The sequence below is a fragment of the Trichophyton benhamiae genome, assembly GCF_000151125.1.
Source record: "Trichophyton benhamiae CBS 112371 chromosome Unknown contig00476.0, whole genome shotgun sequence".
Taxonomy (NCBI): domain Eukaryota; kingdom Fungi; phylum Ascomycota; class Eurotiomycetes; order Onygenales; family Arthrodermataceae; genus Trichophyton; species Trichophyton benhamiae.
This window is the reverse complement of record NW_003315108.1, coordinates 556,286-576,040: the sequence shown is the minus strand read 5'-3', so window position 1 is coordinate 576,040 and position 19,755 is coordinate 556,286. Positions and strand designations below refer to the sequence as shown.

Sequence of the window (19,755 nt, the reverse complement as noted above, 5' to 3'; positions counted from 1 at the left end):
GGGAGCTGGGGCATTCAACTTTGCTGGCCTTGCTACATCTCGGTTCTTCATTGGCTTTTTCGAGGCGAGTATAGAAGGCTGTGCAATGCAACTTCTCACGCCTGGGCTAACCGTTCTCAACTTAGGCTGCCTTTGCTCCCACGGCAGTGTTTCATTTGACCTTGTGGTATACTCGCAGCGAACTTGCATTCAGAACTTGCCTGTTCGTTGGGATGTCAGCTTTCTCGGGTGCATTTGGTGGGCTGGTAGCATATGGAATATCTCTCATCCACACTACCATTGGCCATTGGCGGGTTCTCTTCCTTGTCGAGGGCTTGCCAACCGTCGCTTTCGCATTCGTGGTCCTGTTCTTTTTGCCTGACAGGCCAGAGACCTCAAAATTTTTCAAAAATGAAGAAGAGAGGCAGATTGCTATTCGCCGAATGAATCAAGGGCAACAAAGTGAAGGCCACAATTCCCTTGTCATGAAGCATGTTATTGCCAGCCTTAAAGACTGGAAGGTATATGGTGTTTGCATCGTCAAAATGGGACACGATGCATCTCTGGCAACAATCTCAATCTTTCTACCAACCATCCTTCACTCCCTTGGGTATTCAAAGACTGCAGCACAGTACATGACTATCGGCCCGTATATGGCTGGCTGGGTGGTCATGGTTAGTTTCAGTCTCTTATCAGACAGGCTGCGAACAAGAGGTCCATTTATTATCGGAGGAACCGCTTTGGCCATCATTGGAGTGTCGTTGATGTACACGTTCCCAGCGAAAGAAAACCCCAAAGCTGCTCTTGGCGGTGTATTCCTACTTGTCATTGGCATCTTTCCGTGTATACCGCTGGAAGTGCAATGGGTCTCGGATAACGCTGGTGCAGAGTCGAAGAAAGCGATGGCACTCTGCATGATTGTGATTGCGGGCCATTGCTTAAGCATTCTTGCTAGCAAAAGTTTCCCTGAGCAGGAAGGCCCAATGTATATCCGAGGGTATGCTATTGTCCTCTCATTTCTGTGCCTGAGCTTCGTGGCGTCGGTTGTCTTGTACACTCGACATCAGATCGTTAATGCGCAAAGGGACAAGAAGTATGGCAAGCCGAATCCTCTGCATAAAGTGGACACTTCTATACTAGCAGATAAAGCCCCTATGTTTAGGTATATCCCATAGCTCACATTTATACCCACCATTAGATTGGTATGCTACCTTCAAAGGATTTGTTATTTGTGAAAGAGCAAATTTAGCCACCTCCAGTGGGCTTGAATGCATAATGGTAGATGGCAGACTGAATGGAAACGACCAACCTAGTGGTCAATAGTATAATTCCACCTACCCTGGACAGGGGTTTACTTTGGGATGCTGTTGGCAAAGCTTAGCCTCGATTCAAAATTCGTTGCATATCAAACAAATTTGATAACAACCTTTCAGCCCTATCTTATAGAGTACCCTTTTTAAGGTGAGCAGGTAAATAACTCCAAGAAACTGTCCATGTTTGTAGGTATGTATGGTTAAGTCTGCAGGAGTTGAGACGTGCAAAGGTCGATTATATACCCATTCATCCATCATATCAAGTGCCGTAACCAATTACTTCGTTTGTTCTCCAGCCAATACCTTCCAAAGCAACTTCCCATCTTCCTCGTTAGACTCCTTTCCTACGTCTCCACCGGCCCCAAAGCGCTGGCCAACAACGCAAACTAACCATACATCATCCTTAATTTCCCTTATGAGTTTCTCACTTGGGCTTCCACGAGGGAATACACGTCTCCATTCTTCCCAAATGCCGAATGCTTCTTCTCCCCAAGCCCGGAAACTTACTGCCTCGATGATAGTCGGAGTAACAATTTCTTTGCCCCTGAAAACACCCCAGGTTACGGCATTAACGCTTCCGTTGTCCATCTCGGTCAAAGGGTCGGCATCAAAAGGGACTTCTGTAGGATCTGTAGGCGGCTGCGTTGGTGTTTCTGGAGAGGAAGACGACTGGAAATCACCTTTTGCGTTCGTAGCGAACCAGGCGAACTCATCATGTCCGTAACTCTGAAGCAAAGGCTTCAGCTTTGAGTGGAAGTCATCCCCTGAGCAGAAAAATTCGACGAAAGCCTTCTGAAACACAAAACCTTCACCTCGAGGTCCCCAGCCAAATACTGGGTGGTCGTTACGCACGCCATTAACTGCTGGCTGAGATGCAAGCGTCCACCATCCTCGTCCCTCGACCAGCTTAAGGAGCTCGGCTTTAATCGTTGCAGTCTCCGGGTTAAGACCACCTTCTTCTCCTGCCCCACCTTCAGACCAGGGAACTGCGTGCAATTCACCTGAAAGTAGGCGTTTGAAGATGTTGCTGATATCTTCTCTGGAGGTTGGTGTTCCCCATAGTTTCCTAGCGACCTGCGCAGTAACGTGGAGAGACGGCCCATATCCATCGATTTCACCGAAGGCTGGAGAACGAGCATCACCCCATCGACCATTGGGAAAGTCATCCCACGTAGCCTCTCGTCCTAGAGAACCAAGGCCCTCGGATATTTGCAACGCGGTGTTACGGTTTGGGGGGTTAAGCGCAGGGTACCCTGCAGTCTGAGCGGAAGTTTCATGCACAGTCGAACTTCGCTCAGATCTGTCAGAGGCACGCGTCAGTCTATCGACAATAACACGGTTGTGTGGCTGAGAGTTCATTGAGGAAGCTCGCAATCGGTTCACGTTTGTTGATCTGCCGTCGGGAGTTGCAACACCATTCGATGCTCCTGAAGCAGCATACACAGCAGACTCAAACTCAAGCTCGCTATCGCTAGGGGCTTCAGATGATGGAGGAATCAAGTTGCATCGTTCCAAGATGAAGGATACTGATTTCTCCAAGTTGAGAGTATAGAAATGGAAGCCACGATGTCCTGGTGTGGCAATCTTCTTGATATCCTCTACAAGGTCGCTGACAATATCGACACCAACTCGCTTTACAGCCTCATCATCAGCTTTACAGGCTTCAACCTTTGCCAGTATCTGTGGAGGTATTTTGGCGTGGCTCAGCTTGGTGACCCTGGTCAGAGTGTGATAGCTTTGAATGGGCATTAGGCCGGGTATAATAGGGATGGTCTTGAAAGTTCCAGACTCATGGTTTCTAAGTAGGGCCTCGTACTTCTTATACGCTTCAATGTCGTACGTTAACTGAGTCATGATGAAGTCTGCGCCAGCTTGAGTTTTCTCTATCAAGTATGGCAGATCTTTCAATGGGTCTTGCACCTCTGGGTGAGATTCATCCGCATGGCCTTCAGGATATCCCGCAACGCCAATGCAGAAATAATCACCGTATTTCTTTCGGATATATCTCACAAGGTCCACCGCATAATTGAAGTCCTTATTACTGTCATCCTCACCATCTATATTATACTCCTCGCTTCGTGGTGGGTCACCACGCAAAGCAAGGATATTCCGGATACCCAATGCCTTTGTCTCTTCCAAGGCCTCATCTATCAACGTTCGGTTCATGTTCGTGCAAGTCAAATGGAGACATGTCGTTAATCCAAGTTGTCTCTGACATATCTCTGCCAATTCAAGTGACCTAGCAGCCGTACTGCCGCCGGCACCCCAAGTGACTGTCACAAACAGAGGTCGTAGGGCCTGAGACATACGCTCCAGACGGGCTTGGAGATTTGATGACCCCTGTAGAAGGCACTCAGTCAGTCTGATAGCTAATGGCGGGGCTAGAAGCGAGTCTCACCATCTGGGTTTTTGGAGGGAAAAATTCCAAGGAAAAGTAGTGGGCATCCTTAGGAAGGGCATTTATTTTGTCTGATATCTTCTCCATGGCTGCAGGTTAAACCCGTAGAAATCTTGGTTTCCTCTATGGATACCTCTGGTGACTGCCGAGGGGTGTGTAGTCAACAGGTATCTGAATCCAAGATCAACAGAGAATTCCCCCAACAGCGCTGTGTTACCGGCTACCGGAGAGATGCTGGATGGTAATAGCTTCTTCCGGACGGATATCAGAGTCCGTCGGAATGTAACAATGTAGCGGTGCTCTCTTCTAACTCGGGAGTTCTCAAGTTCTTCTTCTATGAAAAGCCCAATGTTGAACCCCTGCAAAGCTGGCTGCTTAGTCAACCGCTTCTTTAAACGAAGATCCAACAGCAGCCTTTTGCGGTTTTCATCCTCACGCCAAAGAAGACAAAAACCTTTTCCTTCGAGCTTCAGGCCTCTGTTGGGCTTCCAACAAGTTCATATTCTGGCAAGCCGCGGTGAAAAAGTGCCGTTGTATCTCTTTGCATCTGTCAATATTGACCGTGTTACTTAACTATAGCCGAGGTCTTCCGCAGTGTTTCAGCTTTGCTTGCAGACGCAGAACTTGAGCTCCTGGGCCCATTCAGACGACCCGATAGTTTCGAAAATATTACGAGGCCATTCAAAATGCAATGAAACCAAATTTTGGCTAGGCCATTCGTTTTGTGGTGGTTTGCTTGACGTCTGCCCTGAATGGCTCTCTCATGTGTTGCATGGAGAGCAACTCCAACGACATCATCCTATATCTATATCAGTCGCCAGCTGCTACGCCCTATCCTACGCCGTCGAGTCCATTCCGAGCCCTCCTCTTCCTCTCGAATGCGTTTGAGACTCCAATCCTTTAATAACCGCCTTCCCAAGTTCCTTCGGTCCTACACCACACCCCTTTTCAATGCGCCAGTAACCCATATAACGTCGTTCTTAATCCTTCACGAACTAACAGCTATCATACCCCTTTTTGGTCTTGTTGGAGTGTTCCATTATGGTGGATGGCTGCCATCTCTGGGTAACTCCGATGGAACCTCACCTGTAGACGAAGGAGTCAGGAAGTTTGGAAAATGGCTCCGGAAGCGAGGATGGGTTCGAGATGTGGAAGATATGTCTACCATGGACAGGGGAGCAATACGGGTTGAAGACAGTGCTAGTGAGCTTACAGCAAAAGATAGACAAGGTCTACGGTTAGTACTGGAGTTTGCTACAGCTTACGCAATTACCAAAGCATTACTTCCAGTGAGGATTGCTTGGAGCGTATGGGCGACTCCGTGGTTTGCGCGAACAGTTTTGGGGCCTGTTGGACGAGCTATGGGAAGGCTAGCGTCCACAAATAAGGGAAGATAGATACGACGCATTATACATTCCCAATATACCTCCGCATTCGACGGCATGGCATGATTGAAGAAGAATTGATCAATATTGCCTTTTGAAAAGCGTTTATTATTTGTTATTTGATGATTTTTGGTCATGTCAAGCCGTTTGACCCTCCGATTATGGTCATTCCAAGCGGGCGAGAATTACTACACCTGGCAGCTATCTATGCCTTCTCATAGATCCAGTCGAACTGGCTCTGCTTGTAGCTGAGGACCTCTCCCTCTTTGAACCAGAGAGCAATCTCCTTCTTGGCGTTCTCGACGCTGTCGGAGCCGTGGCAGACGTTGCGGCCGACGTCCTAGAGGTTGACGTTAGGTCCCACTCACAAGCGGAATCCAAATTTTGAGGACGAGAGTTCAACTCACAATGGCGTAGTCACCACGGATGGTGCCGGGGGCAGAGTCAGCAGGGTTGGTGGCACCGAGGAGGACTGCAGGTTATAACTATTAGCGGTGCTGAAATATTTGCGGTTGAAAGAATTGTGGGAGCTACATACCACGGCCGGTCTTTACGGCGTCGCGGCCCTCCCAGACCATAGCGCAGATGGGTCCGCTGAGCATGTCTAAATAGATGTCAGCACAGACAGGCTGTGAAAGCACCAGAGAGGCAAGTCGACGTACAGGAGACGAGTCCGTTGAAGAATGGCTTGCTGGAGAGATCAGCATAGTGGGTCTCGAGGTGCTCCTTGGAGGGAGTGACGAGCTTCATGGCAACGAGCTTGAATCTAGCCTCAAATCAGCACATTGGCTCTTAAAAACACCATACCGCGGGGAGGGGTAAACGTGAGAGCAACTCACCCGCGATTCTCGAAGCGGCTGATGATTGGGCCAATGAGACCACGCTGGAGACGTCCAGAGTCAGCTATATATCACTGACAAGCGGCCATCGAAGCTGCTGGGTGTTGTGTTTGTGGTACAATGCGGGCCATACCTGGACGCCATCGGGCTTGATAGCGATGAAACTAGCAGCAGAAGTAAGAGCTTGTCCAACGTCTAGATTTAGTTCTATCGGGGGTAGCAATGACACTTACGTCTGTTCGTTAGACATGTTGAGAGAGTAAGATCGAGTCTGTATGCGTAAAACCTGCCAATTGTCCTTGGTGAGATGTTGTAGACAGGAGGGAGAGGGAGGAGAAGGAGGAGCAGAATTTATGTGCGGGACGCTTCCTAGGGAGGGGCAGAAAAAAAAAGGGCGGTGTTGGTCTCCCCGTGCCAAGCCTGCCCATGCTTCGTCGTTCGTGGCATCTTCCAACGTCAAACATCGCGTTTACGCAGCAGACGACAGCATCCAGCCGCAAGAAAGGGCCTGTACACAGCAGTGAGACAGCTTCAAGACAGCGAGAAGCTGCAGGCGGAGTGTTTATTACGCCCAATGGTTCGGCGATAAGCGTTTTCTTCTGTTTTCGTTTCGTTTAGTTACTCTCCTTGCACCACATGGCGCCGTCACGGGCAAGCCATCCACGATGGTCATTTATCCTGGTGATAGTCACCATCGTCTCATTTTTGGCTGTTCCAGCAGGTAAGTTGGGCTCTATCTGCATAAATTAAAGGCGTTCTGTCTAACGGTGCAAGCTGCGTAGTCATGGTTAAACATGAGAATTTCAAGACGTGCTCCCAGTCCGGCTTCTGCCAGCGCAACAGGCAGTATGCAGATAATGCAGCCGCCCAGGCCTCCGCATGGACCTCTCCTTTTCATCTTGAGGCCGGCTCTTTAACGTTTTCGGATGGTCAATTGCTTGGAACCGTCATCAAAACTGTAGGAAACGATGAGAAAGTGCGGTTTCCGTTGGTGGTGTCGTTCCTGGAATCCGGGGTAGCTCGCATTACTATCGACGAAGAGCGACGAATGAAAGGAGACATCAAATTACGGCGTGACAGCACTGTCAGGAAAGAACGTTATAATGAAGCTGCAAAATGGGCAATTACTGGAGATATGAAACGTTCCTCTTCCGCTGAGTTTACTACCGACGAGACCTCAGGTACCACCAAAGTCCAGTATGGCCCTGATATGAAGTTTGAGGCTGTCATCAGGCACTCTCCATTTGAAGTTTACTTCCAGAGAGATGGTCAGACTCAAGTACAGCTAAATTCGAAGGGACTTTTGAACATTGAGGAATGGAGACCGAGAAACGACATCATCGAGCCTGGGTCCGAATCCACTCCCGATGTCTTGGACGATAGTACCTGGTGGGATGAGTCGTTTGGAGGAAACACGGATTCTAAGCCAAGAGGGCCAGAGAGTGTTGCGCTGGATATCAGCTTCCCCGGCTACGAGCATGTTTTTGGCATTCCCGAACACGCTGACTCCATGTCTCTAAAACAAACAAGGTAGGTCCAGCGCCTTTGAAAAGTCCTTATTCTTTCAACGTCACTGACTGAGCAAACAGGGGTGGAGAAGGCCAGCATACCGAGCCATACCGAATGTACAACTCGGATGTATTTGAGTATGAGCTGAACAGCCCAATGACTCTATATGGATCAATCCCTTTCATGCAAGCTCACAGGAAAGATTCTACGGTCGGCGTTTTCTGGCTGAATGCTGCGGAGACCTGGGTTGATATCGTCAAGTCGACCCTTCTTCCCAACCCAATGTCTATAGGAGTAGACGCAAAAACCACGACTGAAACTCATTGGTTTTCGGAAAGCGGTCAGTTGGATGTCTTTGTATTTCTTGGCCCAACTCCTGATACCATTTCGAGGACCTACGGCGAACTTACCGGTTTTACTCAACTCCCCCAGCAGTTTGCCATTGCTTACCACCAATGCCGCTGGAACTATGTTACCGATGAGGACGTCAAGGATGTCGACCGCAAGTTTGATATGTACCAAATACCATATGATGTTATCTGGCTTGACATCGAATACACTGATGGAAAGAAATATTTCACCTGGGATCCTCACACCTTCCCTGACCCGCTTAGCATGCAGAAACAACTTGACGCCTCTGAACGCAAGCTGGTCTATATTATCGATCCTCATATTAAAGTTGAGGCAAACTACCCTATCGTTGATGAAATGAAGAAGAAAGAACTCGCTGTTCTGAACAAGGATGGGGATATTTACGAGGGATGGTGTTGGCCTGGTTCATCTCACTGGGTAGACTGCTTCAAACCGGCTGCAATGGAATGGTGGGCCAACCTTTTCAAATATGAAAACTTCAAGGGAACAGCATCCAACTCATGGTTATGGAACGATATGAATGAGCCTTCTGTCTTCAATGGACCCGAAACAACCATGCCAAAGGACAACATACACCATGATAGATGGGAGCACCGTGATGTCCATAATGTCAACGGATTAACGTTCGTCAACGCTACTTACAATGCACTCATTGAACGTAAAAAGGGAGAAATAAGGCGCCCTTTCGTCCTCACTCGATCATTTTATGCCGGATCTCAGCGTATGGGTGCAATGTGGACCGGTGATAACCAGGCAGAGTGGAGTCACTTAGCTGCTTCGATTCCTATGGTTCTTAATAACGGAATTGCTGGCTTCCCCTTTGCTGGAGCAGACGTCGGAGGATTCTTCGGTAACCCAAGCAAGGAGCTTCTGACCAGATGGTACCAGGCAGGTGCTTTCTACCCCTTCTTCCGTGCCCACGCACACATCGACACCCGTAGACGAGAGCCGTACATGGTTGGTGAGCCATACCGAGATATCATTACACAGGCACTCAAGGTCCGATATCAACTTCTGCCAGCATGGTACACGGAGTTCCAGCGTGCTTCGGTCAACGGCTCTCCCATCCTTCGACCACAGTATTACGTTCACCCATCGGATGAACAAGGATTTGCTCTCGATGACCAGTTCTACCTCGGCCATACTGGCCTTCTGGTCAAACCGGTTGTTACTCAAGGTTCCACCAGTGTTGATGTTTACATCGCCGACGAGGAGAAGTACTATGACTACTTTGATTTTACCATTTACCAGGGCGCCAACAAGAAGCATACCATCAATGCTCCATTGGAGAAAATTCCTATTCTCATTCAGGGCGGCCACATAGTTCCGAGAAAGGACAGACCACGACGAAGCAGCGGGTTGATGAAATACGACCCATACACCCTTATCGTGGTCCTTGATAGCAAGGGCCAAGCCGAGGGAGAACTATATGTGGATGATGGTGAAACATTTGACTATAAGCAAGGAGCATATATCCACCGTCAATTCTCCTTCTCAGGTTCCAGTCTCTCTTCCAAAGATCAGTCCATTAGTGGCTCCAAAACGAACCAGTATCTCAAGGCTATGGCAGAAGTACATGTTGAGAAGATCGTTATTGTTGGGGCCCCCAGTAGCTGGAAGGGCAAGGACAGTGTTTTGGTGCTTGAAGACGGCGCAAAGTCTGGTATCAAGGCCAGCATGAACTGGTATGATGCCGAGAGTGGAAAGGCAGCATTTGCGATTGTGAAGAAACCTGGGGTTTCTATCGCCAAGTCATGGAAGATTGACTTTGCTTAGTTGCCTGCCACAATTACTACAAATGGTAGTTTACACAGTGATTATATATTTTATAGAAGTTTTATGGTTGGTTCTTTGGATTTTTGAATAATCCTACATGTAGCGTTTTATCATGTTTCAGGTGAAATACATTTGTACCTTTTGATTTGGTAATTTTCAACCAATGAATCGGAACGTTTTGGCACACCTCGTCTCTATGCCCATCTCCGCAAGGGAGTATGCGAGACATGATTGTTGGCTTCATCAGCTTCATCAACTTCATCGGCCTCCATATTTGCGATTTTCATATGCAAAGCTGACGACGGTATGACGTTACAAAGTTCGTCCGAGGAACATTAGATAATCCACTCCAAACTTTTAATTAACTAACGAACTAGCCCCAGGGTCAACAACTAGTCTGACAACGAGCTTTCAAAGGTCCGCAAGTCTCGTCAAGGCCTGAGCCGAATGCGATCCAGCTGCCCCAGCAGCGAACAAAACTTGCTTTTTACCCCGGACGACCGTCTCATGGCTTATCCAACATCTCTGCCATCATAAACAAACCAATCTACCCCATTGACGCTCCTACCGCTACACCCGAGACATCGACAGGGATTGATCGATTAGATTTCCCAACATCGCGATCGAGCTATATCTATAATATCACCCTTTGTCTACACAAGGAAATGAGCTGGATGGTGTGAGCGTCAGTCACTGGTGCGGCTGAGCGAATATCGATAAGCGAACTGGCTATAGCGCCAGGAGGGGATCAAAAAAAAATTACCGCCTGAGGGTTTGGGATATACTTGCCTGATCAATATGTCGTTTCTTACCTTTATAATCGACTATGGGGCGCCGCCATTGTATGTGTTCTCCCATGTTGGTCGCGTGGAGCACTGTCTGTTCTACAACTACACCTACTAACAATAATATCAACCAGGCTCGTCCTTTCCCCTGTCCTTTCATACGCCGACCAGATCATGAGCATACACCGGACAAAGACCTCGGCCGGTTTCTCATTGGATATACCATTGATTATGCTCGTCGCTTCTATATTTAAGTGCGTCAGATTCCATTTTATCCGACGGCCCCAAAATATGATAGGGTGAACAAGAACTTCCCGCTGACAAGTCGTATCATACAGGATATTTTTCTGGTTTGGATCCTACTATTCCGCTCCTCTGCTTATACAGGCGATATCAATGGTCGGCGTGCAAGTTATACTTCTCAAAGTTGCTTTGGATAATCGGCCTTCCTCCGGTATCGAGCACACTCCTTTCATTGGGCAAGGATCCGAATCTGGTTTTGTCAGACCGTACGGATTCTGGCAATGGAAATCAGCCCGTCCGTACGTTATCACCCTCCCTACCTGCGACCTTTTGCTGGCAGCAAACACTATGTTTCCAAGTTCTAATAGTATGCTCATATAGGTACTGGATGTTCCTTACTTATTTCACTCTGACCCTTCTCGTCATTCATACTCTCCTTACTCCAATTTCGCGGTCTTCTGCATACATAGAGTTATTGGGTTTCAGTGGACTCGGTGTCGAAGCTTTCCTACCAATTCCACAAATCATTTCAAACCAGCGTTCACGATCATGTAAAGGCTTTCGACCTTCAGTTCTTATCTCCTGGCTCCTTGGAGATGCCATGAAGATGAGTTTCTTTTTTTTCAGCGGCGGTACAATTCCCCTAGCGTTCAGGATATGCGGGGTGTTTCAGTGCTTATGCGACGTATATCTGGGCTTTCAGTTTTACACATTCGCAGACTGGCGTTCATGGACAACGAATGATCTCCCATCCCTTGATAGATGGGGTATGAAAACATCAGACATGCAGATGTCATAGAACAAGACATCGCGCATTTTAGAGGATCATGCTATCCGCGTTATATTTATATTTATATATCTCTATATATATACAAATATGATCCTAATTTACGAGCTTACTGTTATTATAGGAGGTTAGTTATTCACGCTTATAGAGAAATAGGCTACCTTTTTTATTATCAATAATCTGAAGCGTTACTGTTGGCAAATCAGCACTGAATCAATGGTATACCTCCCCATTTACAGGCATAGTAACATCCTTGCTCGAGAACGCGCAATGACCAACTGAGCTTTCATCCAAAAGCACAACCCCCCATTTCAGTGCCAAACATGCGATGTCTGGGGTTGACCCAGCCTGTTTCTCGGGATCATATGTTCCAGGATCAGGGAAACACGCAGCAGCAATGGCTAGGCTGCAGCTCCCCGCAACCGGCATAGCAGACTTGAATGGCTTGAATCCTAAACCAACCAAGCAAGAAATCATTGCTGTGCCAAGGGAGATGCTACAGACAATAGCAATCGGTGAATAGCCGCAAACACTGATGTCTGATGCAGGGTCACGCTGGAGGTTCTGGTCATATGCTTCAATCCCCACTAGGAAAAAACTTTGAGATATGAGCCAATGTAATATGCCCGATGTGGTCATAAGTGGGATAGCATAACGGTAAGGCAATGAGAGGAAGTATTTGCTTCGTTGTGCTGCATTCGGTGCAGCAGACACTCGTAATCCTTTTCGCTGTGTTGCATATTGACTCCATTCTGCAGACATGGTCATGGCTGTGAGTATGCCGTTATAAGCAAAATATATGAGCGAATAAACAAGCTGTGGTAAATTTGCTATCAGTGTATTGGCTATCAATGATGTAGGCCAGAAATTCGTGCTTATCAGTGTGCGGAAATCGAGTGCTTGCAGACCGGCGGTCCAAATTCCTGTTTTATTTGACACGGAACTCATCCCGATATATAGGAGAAAAGCACAGAAGGCTAGAGAAAGACAATACCTGCCATGGAAAGACGCAATTGTTTAACAAAAATGCATGGTATAGGAGTAAAGAGTAACATACAGCATTATACCAAAGCACCATCGCCCAGGTGAAACGGCTGAACGCCATTGTTTAGGCTTGTGAAAAAACACCCAGCGATTCTGGCGTATCCAAAACGGGTTGCATGTACTTGAAGGTCCAGTGAGATCCTTCATCGAAAGTAAGCATTTCCCTCGTACAGTGGTGTCAGGCTTTTCAAGAAAGGAGGCGATAGCGTCCCCAACTGTCAAGATTGGGGTATGAATTGTAACAGCAACGTAGCATATAGTAATCACTTTCACGAGGATAAACACCATGACAACAACCGTCAACGGTAAGCTGTACTGAAGCTTGCAGTGAGGCTGTGCAACCTCCGCGAGACAGTATTTTATCGGTTGAGCCAGTACTTCCCAGTTACCAGCTACTACTTCGGGTTTGGTACTCAGTAGTTTGGATTGGCATTTGGTAGCCTCCTCATAATCATTCGGACATATCCACGTGAACGGTGATCCAGTAACAGGCCTATATACTTCTTGATAGCCAACATATTTGTACTCACTTTTATTATGCGGCGTATCCGTCACCAACAAGACATTGACGTAGGAATTCTGGTACGTTTTCGTGTACGCATCTATACAAGCAGCATTGTCCAGTTTTTCCAGAGCTCCATTCTGCGACATCTTGTAAAGCCGTGTAAACGTTGCAACGATAGACTTATTCCGGAGCTCATAGTAATCCAGGGGGTGAAATTGGGGATCCGATGGAACCAGACTGAGGTCCTCAAATGCTGTTTGTCCGAAAGATCCGTCTCCGAGGAATGCATAATAGGAATTTGACGATGTAGTAGCAAAAATAGTGGAATTATACCTATAAAGCCGACGATGTTAGTGCCTGTTACTAAAACATTGAAAGTATCGTATAAACTTCCTTACATTAGATGTAGGGGAAGCGAGGATAGCACTAGAATTACCCACAAGGCAGACCTAGGTCGGGAAATCTGACGAAAATTTCTGACGCTTAGTATGCCTATATCGAGCCAGCATCGTTCCCCATGGGCATTGTCAAGATCGGCTCTTGTTGGCGCACTTAAGCATTGCTGTCAAGTCATTAGCACATATAACAGAATAAAAAAAATATTTACAGTTAGAATTCATACTATAGTGTAGTTGCTGGCGCTCAATAAGAGGGTGCTGAAAACGTTTATAACAAAGTGAAGCCCAATGCTCAAGTCGTGCACTTTATCGCAGTTGCCATCATAAAGAGTTCCGCGTTCATTACCAAAACTATGCCGGGGTAATACCCAAAGCAGAAACCCAAGGTTAAAGAAGAGAACAAGTAATCCAGTGACTGAAGCCGAATATAAGGTGAATCTCCAGCTTTTCCGCCATCTTTTAGGCCCTTCTCTGTTACCATCCGTCATACCAAGTCTGGGAATTAATGTGCTTTGCCTGGCACATTTCTGCCGGGAATTGGAAGGTATCATGTCTCAAGATGACTATGTTTCCCAAGAGGAAAGCATCTTCTTGATGGTATCCATGGGCGGATACCCCCCTTATAACTGTGAAATCCCAGTATAGTCAGGTTCCAATGATTCGGCACAGCTGCAAGGCTACGGATCTGCATGCATCGAAGAGTGAGAGGCTTCTTGAATGCAGATATGAGACACAGCTCGTCACCTTAAATAACTCTCCTCAAATTATTAAGTAGTATATTAGCGTTTCTCGCTCCATAAGCCGCTCTTGTAAATGTAGCCCTGTGTAGTGTGTGTTGCGCAAGGCTGAGTTATCAATTTTACGACATACACTTGGGTGGTATCAACATCGGATATTAAACTCAAGTTTGGGAGACATTGCAGGTAACTATATGGCCGGATATAATCACATAAAACACATTCGTTATTCGAGCAAGCACTGCATATTAAAAAGAGCGATCTAGAAATGGCCAGCCACTGGGATGCGTTTGTCGAAGGTTGTCGTGAATTTAAAGTGTTTTTTTGCCAAGACCGCCTTGGACACGGCACGCAAGCTGGTACCTGCGCAGATGGCCGCGAATATTTCTTCATTATCCTCTTATCAAAATCTGTTACGCTTCGCCTACGATTGTTTCATTTATAGTAGTAGTGTCTTCATAAAGCATCTATAACTGTGGCAGCGCTGTACATTTAAAAGTATTTACTGGAAGAGCGTTCATCAGCCAATAACAAGTAACTAGTTACCATACAGCCAGCCCTACTGTCGTTCAGTGGCTACTTTCACTTCTCTCGATAGATACCACCCCGTTCAAATGGCTGACTGTATAGAGTGGTTTTAACCAGCATACTTCATTATCATAACCCATTTTTCCCCTTTTGAGGGTAGAGAAACAGGTATGTAAGGGCCGTAAATAACTCCGTTGAAGATGCCGGAGTCAAGGTAGCATAGGAAGCACTCAAGGTAGATTTGTCAGAAACTAACATCCCCGTCCTCCTGAGGGGTCACAAGTGTGTGTTTAGAAGGGCAGACGTGTAGGCTCCAGCCGAAGCTTAGCTAAGAAGCTTTCATTATGTTATCCCGCTTTCGCAAGGGCGTTCTTGTTTCCCCCCGCTTATTGATCATCTATCAGATGCCTGCTTCCGAGTATATTATCCAACTGTAACAGAACGTTTTCTCTTTAGCTAACTACGTGTTTGAGCTAGATATACCTACAAACATGGCCTCGGAGTCTAGTACCATTAGAATTGGCTATGTTCCAGGTATCATATTTTCACCACATCAAATCAGCACTGAAGGAGTCTTATTTACTAACAGACATCAATTTGCCACTAGAGCATTACCTAGCCCCTCTACACCTCGCTGCCCGCAGCTCAGAGGCTTCTTCCCTTCCATTCAAAATCTCCTTGATTCCCTTCCCGTCTGGAACGGGGCATATGATAACGTCCCTGAGGCAGAATGAGATTGACGTTGCGATTGGTTTGACTGAAGGTTGGGTTGCAGGGCTAGTCGGCAAACCACAGCTAGAAAAGGGAGAGAAGGATGGTGGTTACAAACTTGTTGGCCAATGGGTTGAAACCCCATTGAGGTGGGCAATTGTTACAGGTCATGACAGGAAGGAGATTCAGAGTATTAGCGATCTCAAAGGAGGACGAGTGGGGGTGTCTCGTTTGGGCAGGTTAGTTCCATGGGACAAATCCTGAAGAGCATACATGTTTATTTACGATGTTTACAGTGGCTCCCACATTATGGCCTTCGTCTTGGCCCAACAGCAAAGCTGGCCATCCTCGTCACCCCTTATCCCGACTATCTTAGGACCGTTCCCTTCCCTGCGAGACGGAGTAACTGGTTATAACCCTGAGCAGCCAGATGCACAACCAACCCCTACAGCGGATTTCTTCATGTGGGAACAGTTTACTACGAAACCATACTTTGAGCCCACTACCGCCTTTCCGAAGCCACCATTGAAAAAGATTGGAGAGATCTATACTCCCTGGCCATCCTGGCAGATTGCAGCTTCAACTCGTACATTCCCATCTCCAGAGTCGGACAGCCGGCTCACGCAGCTGTTCAGCCTGCTAGACTCTGGCATTTCCACTTTCCTGGCAGATTCAGAAAAGGTAATTCAGCAACTTGGAACTGGCGAATTCGGCTGTACATATTCCGAGTCAGACGCTAGGGAATGGCTTAAGGATGTACGGTTTGTCAAAGGTAGTACCAGGGGTGCTGAGAAACACATGATCGAAGGTGTCATCAACGTACTGAAGACTGCTGGCGTGATCCCCGAAGATATCAGCAATGATGAAGCAGTCAATAGGGTAATTGGCATCCAAGCTAGTCAGTAGGGGTGGCAAACTGCTGTCCAATGCTGCATACGTCTTGCTACGTCCTTATGTCATGATTATACGTTAAACTTTTTCTACACCTTTTTCAATAGATGCCTATATCAGGTCAGATGGATTGAACCAGGCGTCAAAGAAATTAGTTGCAGAGTTACAGTGTTTTATGCCGTGCTAGGTCTAATTGAGATTATGCATTGTAGGAGCAGCTTTACCCTGCTTCCTCATGCACTTTTCCAAGTATGTTTCCAGACGTGGAATATCATCCAATCTAGATATGACTCCGACACAGCCATCTGGCCGGATAGCTGCGAGGACCCCATCATCTGGATCAACTCCATATGCTTTATAGGCGTCCTCAACGTCAAATCCACTGTAAAATTTCATTTCGGCCATTTTCTTGAGCTCCTGAGGAAGACAACTCCAGTCAAGCTCACGTGGAAGACGAGGGTATATCACCACAACTTCAATAAGTGAAGGAGGGAAGAGTGAAAGAAGATTTGAAATTGAGAGTATAACTTGTGCAGAAGTCCCCTTGGGATCTAATAGATCTGTCGAAGTCATGCAGAGAATGCGGAAGCGTCCATTAGAAACCAAATCTGTTCAATACATTAGTTAACTTAAATCAAATTTAATCCCAGAATTAGTCCTCAGCGTACCGTCATGTATGTCTCTGTGAAACCCATCAGCAAATCTCCTGATAGTGATATTCAGCAGCCTCCTTCCTGGTCTTAGGATTCCATGGAAATAATCAGTTCCACAGATGGGGTTTTGATACCCATTCGGGAATGATCTATCAATTAGATAGGTCTCTGGGTATTCAATTCCACAGCCACTGGCAAAAGAAATTGACTGTTCGTAGACTTCTTGGTTCTGTTTTAAGGAGGCCTGAACCTCGTTTTCCTCTCCGGTAGTTCTTTTGGAGAATCCAGTTGAATACTTCTTATCAAAATCGATCAATTGCTGGGCAACACTGTACCGTTCCACTTCGTATGACTTGAGGAGGGCTCCAGGATCGTCAACATCAGGATGAAGCCCATTGATAGTGTATGCAAGTTTCCATGACAAGTTATGAGCATCCATCATTGAAATGTTCATTCCTTGTCCTGCCTATAGATTGTCTAATTAGCAACGTTGAGCCTAATTAAGCTTGACTAACTAGTTAGTTCGTTAGTTTATTATGTTGGGTGGAACCAACCTTTGGGCTGTGAGTATGACAAGCTACCAAATCTCAAAGTTAGCAATCTCTAAGTTAACGTACCATAGCATCTTTAAACCGAATGAAATAAAAGACAACATACAATCTCCGGCGAGAATAACTCTACCCAAGCCTTTGGAATCCTTCATGGCGAACCTTTCAGCTATTCGCTGGCCAATTTGATACACAGTCCACCAGTTGATATCCACGCCTGCCTTGGGACGGATATAGTATGGCTCAAATATCTCAGACACCTGCTGGAAGATCTTTTCCAGTGTAATTTGGCTCTTGCGAGACCTCCTCGGCTCTATGCCATTGCCTTCGGTGTGAGGGTTTCCATCTTCCGACTCCTCCTGCTGTGGCATTTGAACGTATAGGCGCGTCAAATAATCTCCATCCACGGTCTGTTCCCTAGGAATAACCATGATGGTGCCTTTGCGTGAATGGACTCGACCAAACCTTCGAATATCCGGGAAATCAGTATCAACAACGAAATCGATCACCCCCCAGAAGTCATCAATAGACTCCCCATTGAGTTGAATTCCAGCGCATTTCCGAACAGTCGAATGTGCACCATCGGTTCCCACAAGGAATTTGGTTCGTACTGTTTGTGGCACCCCGTCTGTCTCGATAGTTGCAATGACTGGGAAGTCCGGGTCACTGTCTTCGTCAAGAGATACACTAACCAATCTGCTGTTACGTCGAACTCCTCGTTGAGAGTAATGAGCCAAATCGTCATCAAACACTTGCTCAATAATTCCTTGGCTGATAGTAATGGCCCGCTGGTATCTTGCAGGACCAACTTTGTTATCAATGACGGAGAACCTCTCGATAGTCCCGTCCTGGGATGGCTTCCAGACCATCATTTCCCACAAGTAACATCCATCCTGCAGTATGGGATCAGCCAATCCCATGGTCTTGAGGACCTCGAGCGTTCGTGGCTGCAGCCCGTCTGCCTGGCCACACATCACTCTGGTTGGCTTCAAGTCGATGCATAATAAAGATTGATCCGTCAAGCCATGGCGAGCGAGCAGGATGTTGAGGATATACCCAGCTGGACCTGCCTATTTGTCACATTGAACATCAAAATATGAACATAGAGCTGATTGGTAGCAAGAGGGATAACCTTACACCCACGATTACCACTTCATACTTTTCATCTCCGTCACTGCCACCATATTGCTGGCTAATACGGGGCAACGGGGCGGCATACGGCAGCGCTACACGCGAACCCCGGGCGGCTGGGTTACCATCAACCATTGGGACAGGCTATCAATTCAGGCGATTATTGATGTCAAGGTCAGCTTGATGGAAGTTCGTGGAACGTTGCTCGGTGAGATCGAACGGCATTCATGGTTATGTCATGATATTTATATATTTGTACGGAGTACGGAGTATCGATTTAATAAGAGACACCCCTGCTGCATACATGGAATAGTTACAGAGATCCGGACGAAATCGGCCGCCACAGATCGTCTTACACCTCGTGGCTCTGACTAGTGTTTTCGATGGCGCATAGTTCGTGTGATCTATCAAGCATCTTGTCATCGTAACGAGACAGATGGCGAGGATTGTTGGAATTATGATTTCCGCTCTAACTTAAGAATAAAAGCAGTACATAAAAGACAGCCATTGACTTATGTCAACGATGGCTGGCTTCTCGATTAACTGAAACTCTACCAAGCCATTAATTGCTCAATAAGATGCCCATTTTCGGGACATGTATTGTTACATCCAGCTCTCTATACCCCATAATGGGAATTGAATTGAGGTGAAAGCGAAGTGTACCATTTGCTGTCTAGAGCTGTGGACGAATCAAGCGGGTATGTCTCACCTACTTCAAATCAGTCAAATATTTACGCAACACCACATGTTATACCCATAACCATAATACCTAGGTTGAATGAGAAACATGCGTTCCTCGTTAACCTGATCGGCAGCCACCTCATAATCCTCCCATTCATAAGGAGAAACTGTTCAAAAACAGCACCTGGTAAAGACCTTATTACCTACTGTTCAGCTAACTAAAGCTCGAAGAACCAGGCGGGTATCTCCAATGGGATGAGGCAAGCTCGAGGATATTCTCCCCTAATTTTGTGACTTTAGGTGTCAGGAGAGATGTGTAGGTATAGCAGAGGAGCTGTAGCTGCTCAGGGAAAGCAGCCCATTAAAGTGTTTGTATTCAATTCAAAATCAAGAGGTATAGTTACTTGATGCATAGGTTTAGAGATTGGCCAACTTTCTGATCATTTGTTTACGGAAACAGTCATTCAAAGGCATATATTAAAATTATATTAATCTCCCTTAAATTATAAATGAATGTTATATGGTGGGCCAGCGGCAGACAG

The 19,755-nt window shown here is 46.6% G+C and overlaps 9 protein-coding genes across 9 annotated transcripts; 4 read left to right on the top strand and 5 right to left on the bottom strand.

The window, feature by feature from the left end:
• Window positions 1-212: 212 nt before the first annotated feature.
• On the top strand, window positions 213-1,154 carry ARB_06847 (MFS transporter, putative; the record flags this gene model as incomplete). Its single annotated transcript, XM_003015041.1, has 1 exon — window positions 213-1,154. One exon carries the CDS (start codon window positions 213-215, stop codon window positions 1,152-1,154), a length of 942 nt encoding a protein of 313 aa, XP_003015087.1.
• Window positions 1,155-1,568: 414 nt separating this feature from the next.
• On the bottom strand, window positions 1,569-3,777 carry ARB_06846 (uncharacterized protein; the record flags this gene model as incomplete). The annotated part of the gene is made up of 2 exons (XM_003015040.1): window positions 1,569-3,632; window positions 3,691-3,777. 2 exons carry the CDS (start codon window positions 3,775-3,777, stop codon window positions 1,569-1,571), a joined length of 2,151 nt encoding a protein of 716 aa, XP_003015086.1.
• Window positions 3,778-4,442: 665 nt separating this feature from the next.
• Window positions 4,443-5,087, top strand: ARB_06845 (uncharacterized protein; the record flags this gene model as incomplete). Its single annotated transcript, XM_003015039.1, has 1 exon — window positions 4,443-5,087. The coding sequence occupies one exon, from the start codon at window positions 4,443-4,445 to the stop codon at window positions 5,085-5,087; it is 645 nt and encodes a 214-aa protein (XP_003015085.1).
• Window positions 5,088-5,280: 193 nt separating this feature from the next.
• ARB_06844 (uncharacterized protein) lies at window positions 5,281-5,825 on the bottom strand (the record flags this gene model as incomplete). The annotated part of the gene is made up of 3 exons (XM_003015038.1): window positions 5,281-5,415; window positions 5,483-5,547; window positions 5,738-5,825. The coding sequence occupies 3 exons, from the start codon at window positions 5,823-5,825 to the stop codon at window positions 5,281-5,283; spliced, it is 288 nt and encodes a 95-aa protein (XP_003015084.1).
• Window positions 5,826-6,550: 725 nt separating this feature from the next.
• On the top strand, window positions 6,551-9,571 carry ARB_06843 (sugar hydrolase, putative; the record flags this gene model as incomplete). Its single annotated transcript, XM_003015037.1, has 3 exons — window positions 6,551-6,635; window positions 6,697-7,444; window positions 7,504-9,571. 3 exons carry the CDS (start codon window positions 6,551-6,553, stop codon window positions 9,569-9,571), a joined length of 2,901 nt encoding a protein of 966 aa, XP_003015083.1.
• A 2,028-nt stretch (window positions 9,572-11,599) lies between these two features.
• Window positions 11,600-13,081, bottom strand: ARB_06842 (uncharacterized protein; the record flags this gene model as incomplete). The annotated part of the gene is made up of 2 exons (XM_003015036.1): window positions 11,600-12,363; window positions 12,553-13,081. 2 exons carry the CDS (start codon window positions 13,079-13,081, stop codon window positions 11,600-11,602), a joined length of 1,293 nt encoding a protein of 430 aa, XP_003015082.1.
• A 2,042-nt stretch (window positions 13,082-15,123) lies between these two features.
• On the top strand, window positions 15,124-16,215 carry ARB_06841 (uncharacterized protein; the record flags this gene model as incomplete). The annotated part of the gene is made up of 2 exons (XM_003015035.1): window positions 15,124-15,548; window positions 15,606-16,215. The coding sequence occupies 2 exons, from the start codon at window positions 15,124-15,126 to the stop codon at window positions 16,213-16,215; spliced, it is 1,035 nt and encodes a 344-aa protein (XP_003015081.1).
• Window positions 16,216-16,389: 174 nt separating this feature from the next.
• On the bottom strand, window positions 16,390-17,307 carry ARB_06840 (uncharacterized protein; the record flags this gene model as incomplete). Its single annotated transcript, XM_003015034.1, has 2 exons — window positions 16,390-16,808; window positions 16,869-17,307. 2 exons carry the CDS (start codon window positions 17,305-17,307, stop codon window positions 16,390-16,392), a joined length of 858 nt encoding a protein of 285 aa, XP_003015080.1.
• Window positions 17,308-17,430: 123 nt separating this feature from the next.
• Window positions 17,431-18,585, bottom strand: ARB_06839 (FAD monooxygenase, putative; the record flags this gene model as incomplete). The annotated part of the gene is made up of 2 exons (XM_003015033.1): window positions 17,431-18,461; window positions 18,561-18,585. 2 exons carry the CDS (start codon window positions 18,583-18,585, stop codon window positions 17,431-17,433), a joined length of 1,056 nt encoding a protein of 351 aa, XP_003015079.1.
• Between the last annotated feature and the right edge of the window lie 1,170 nt (window positions 18,586-19,755).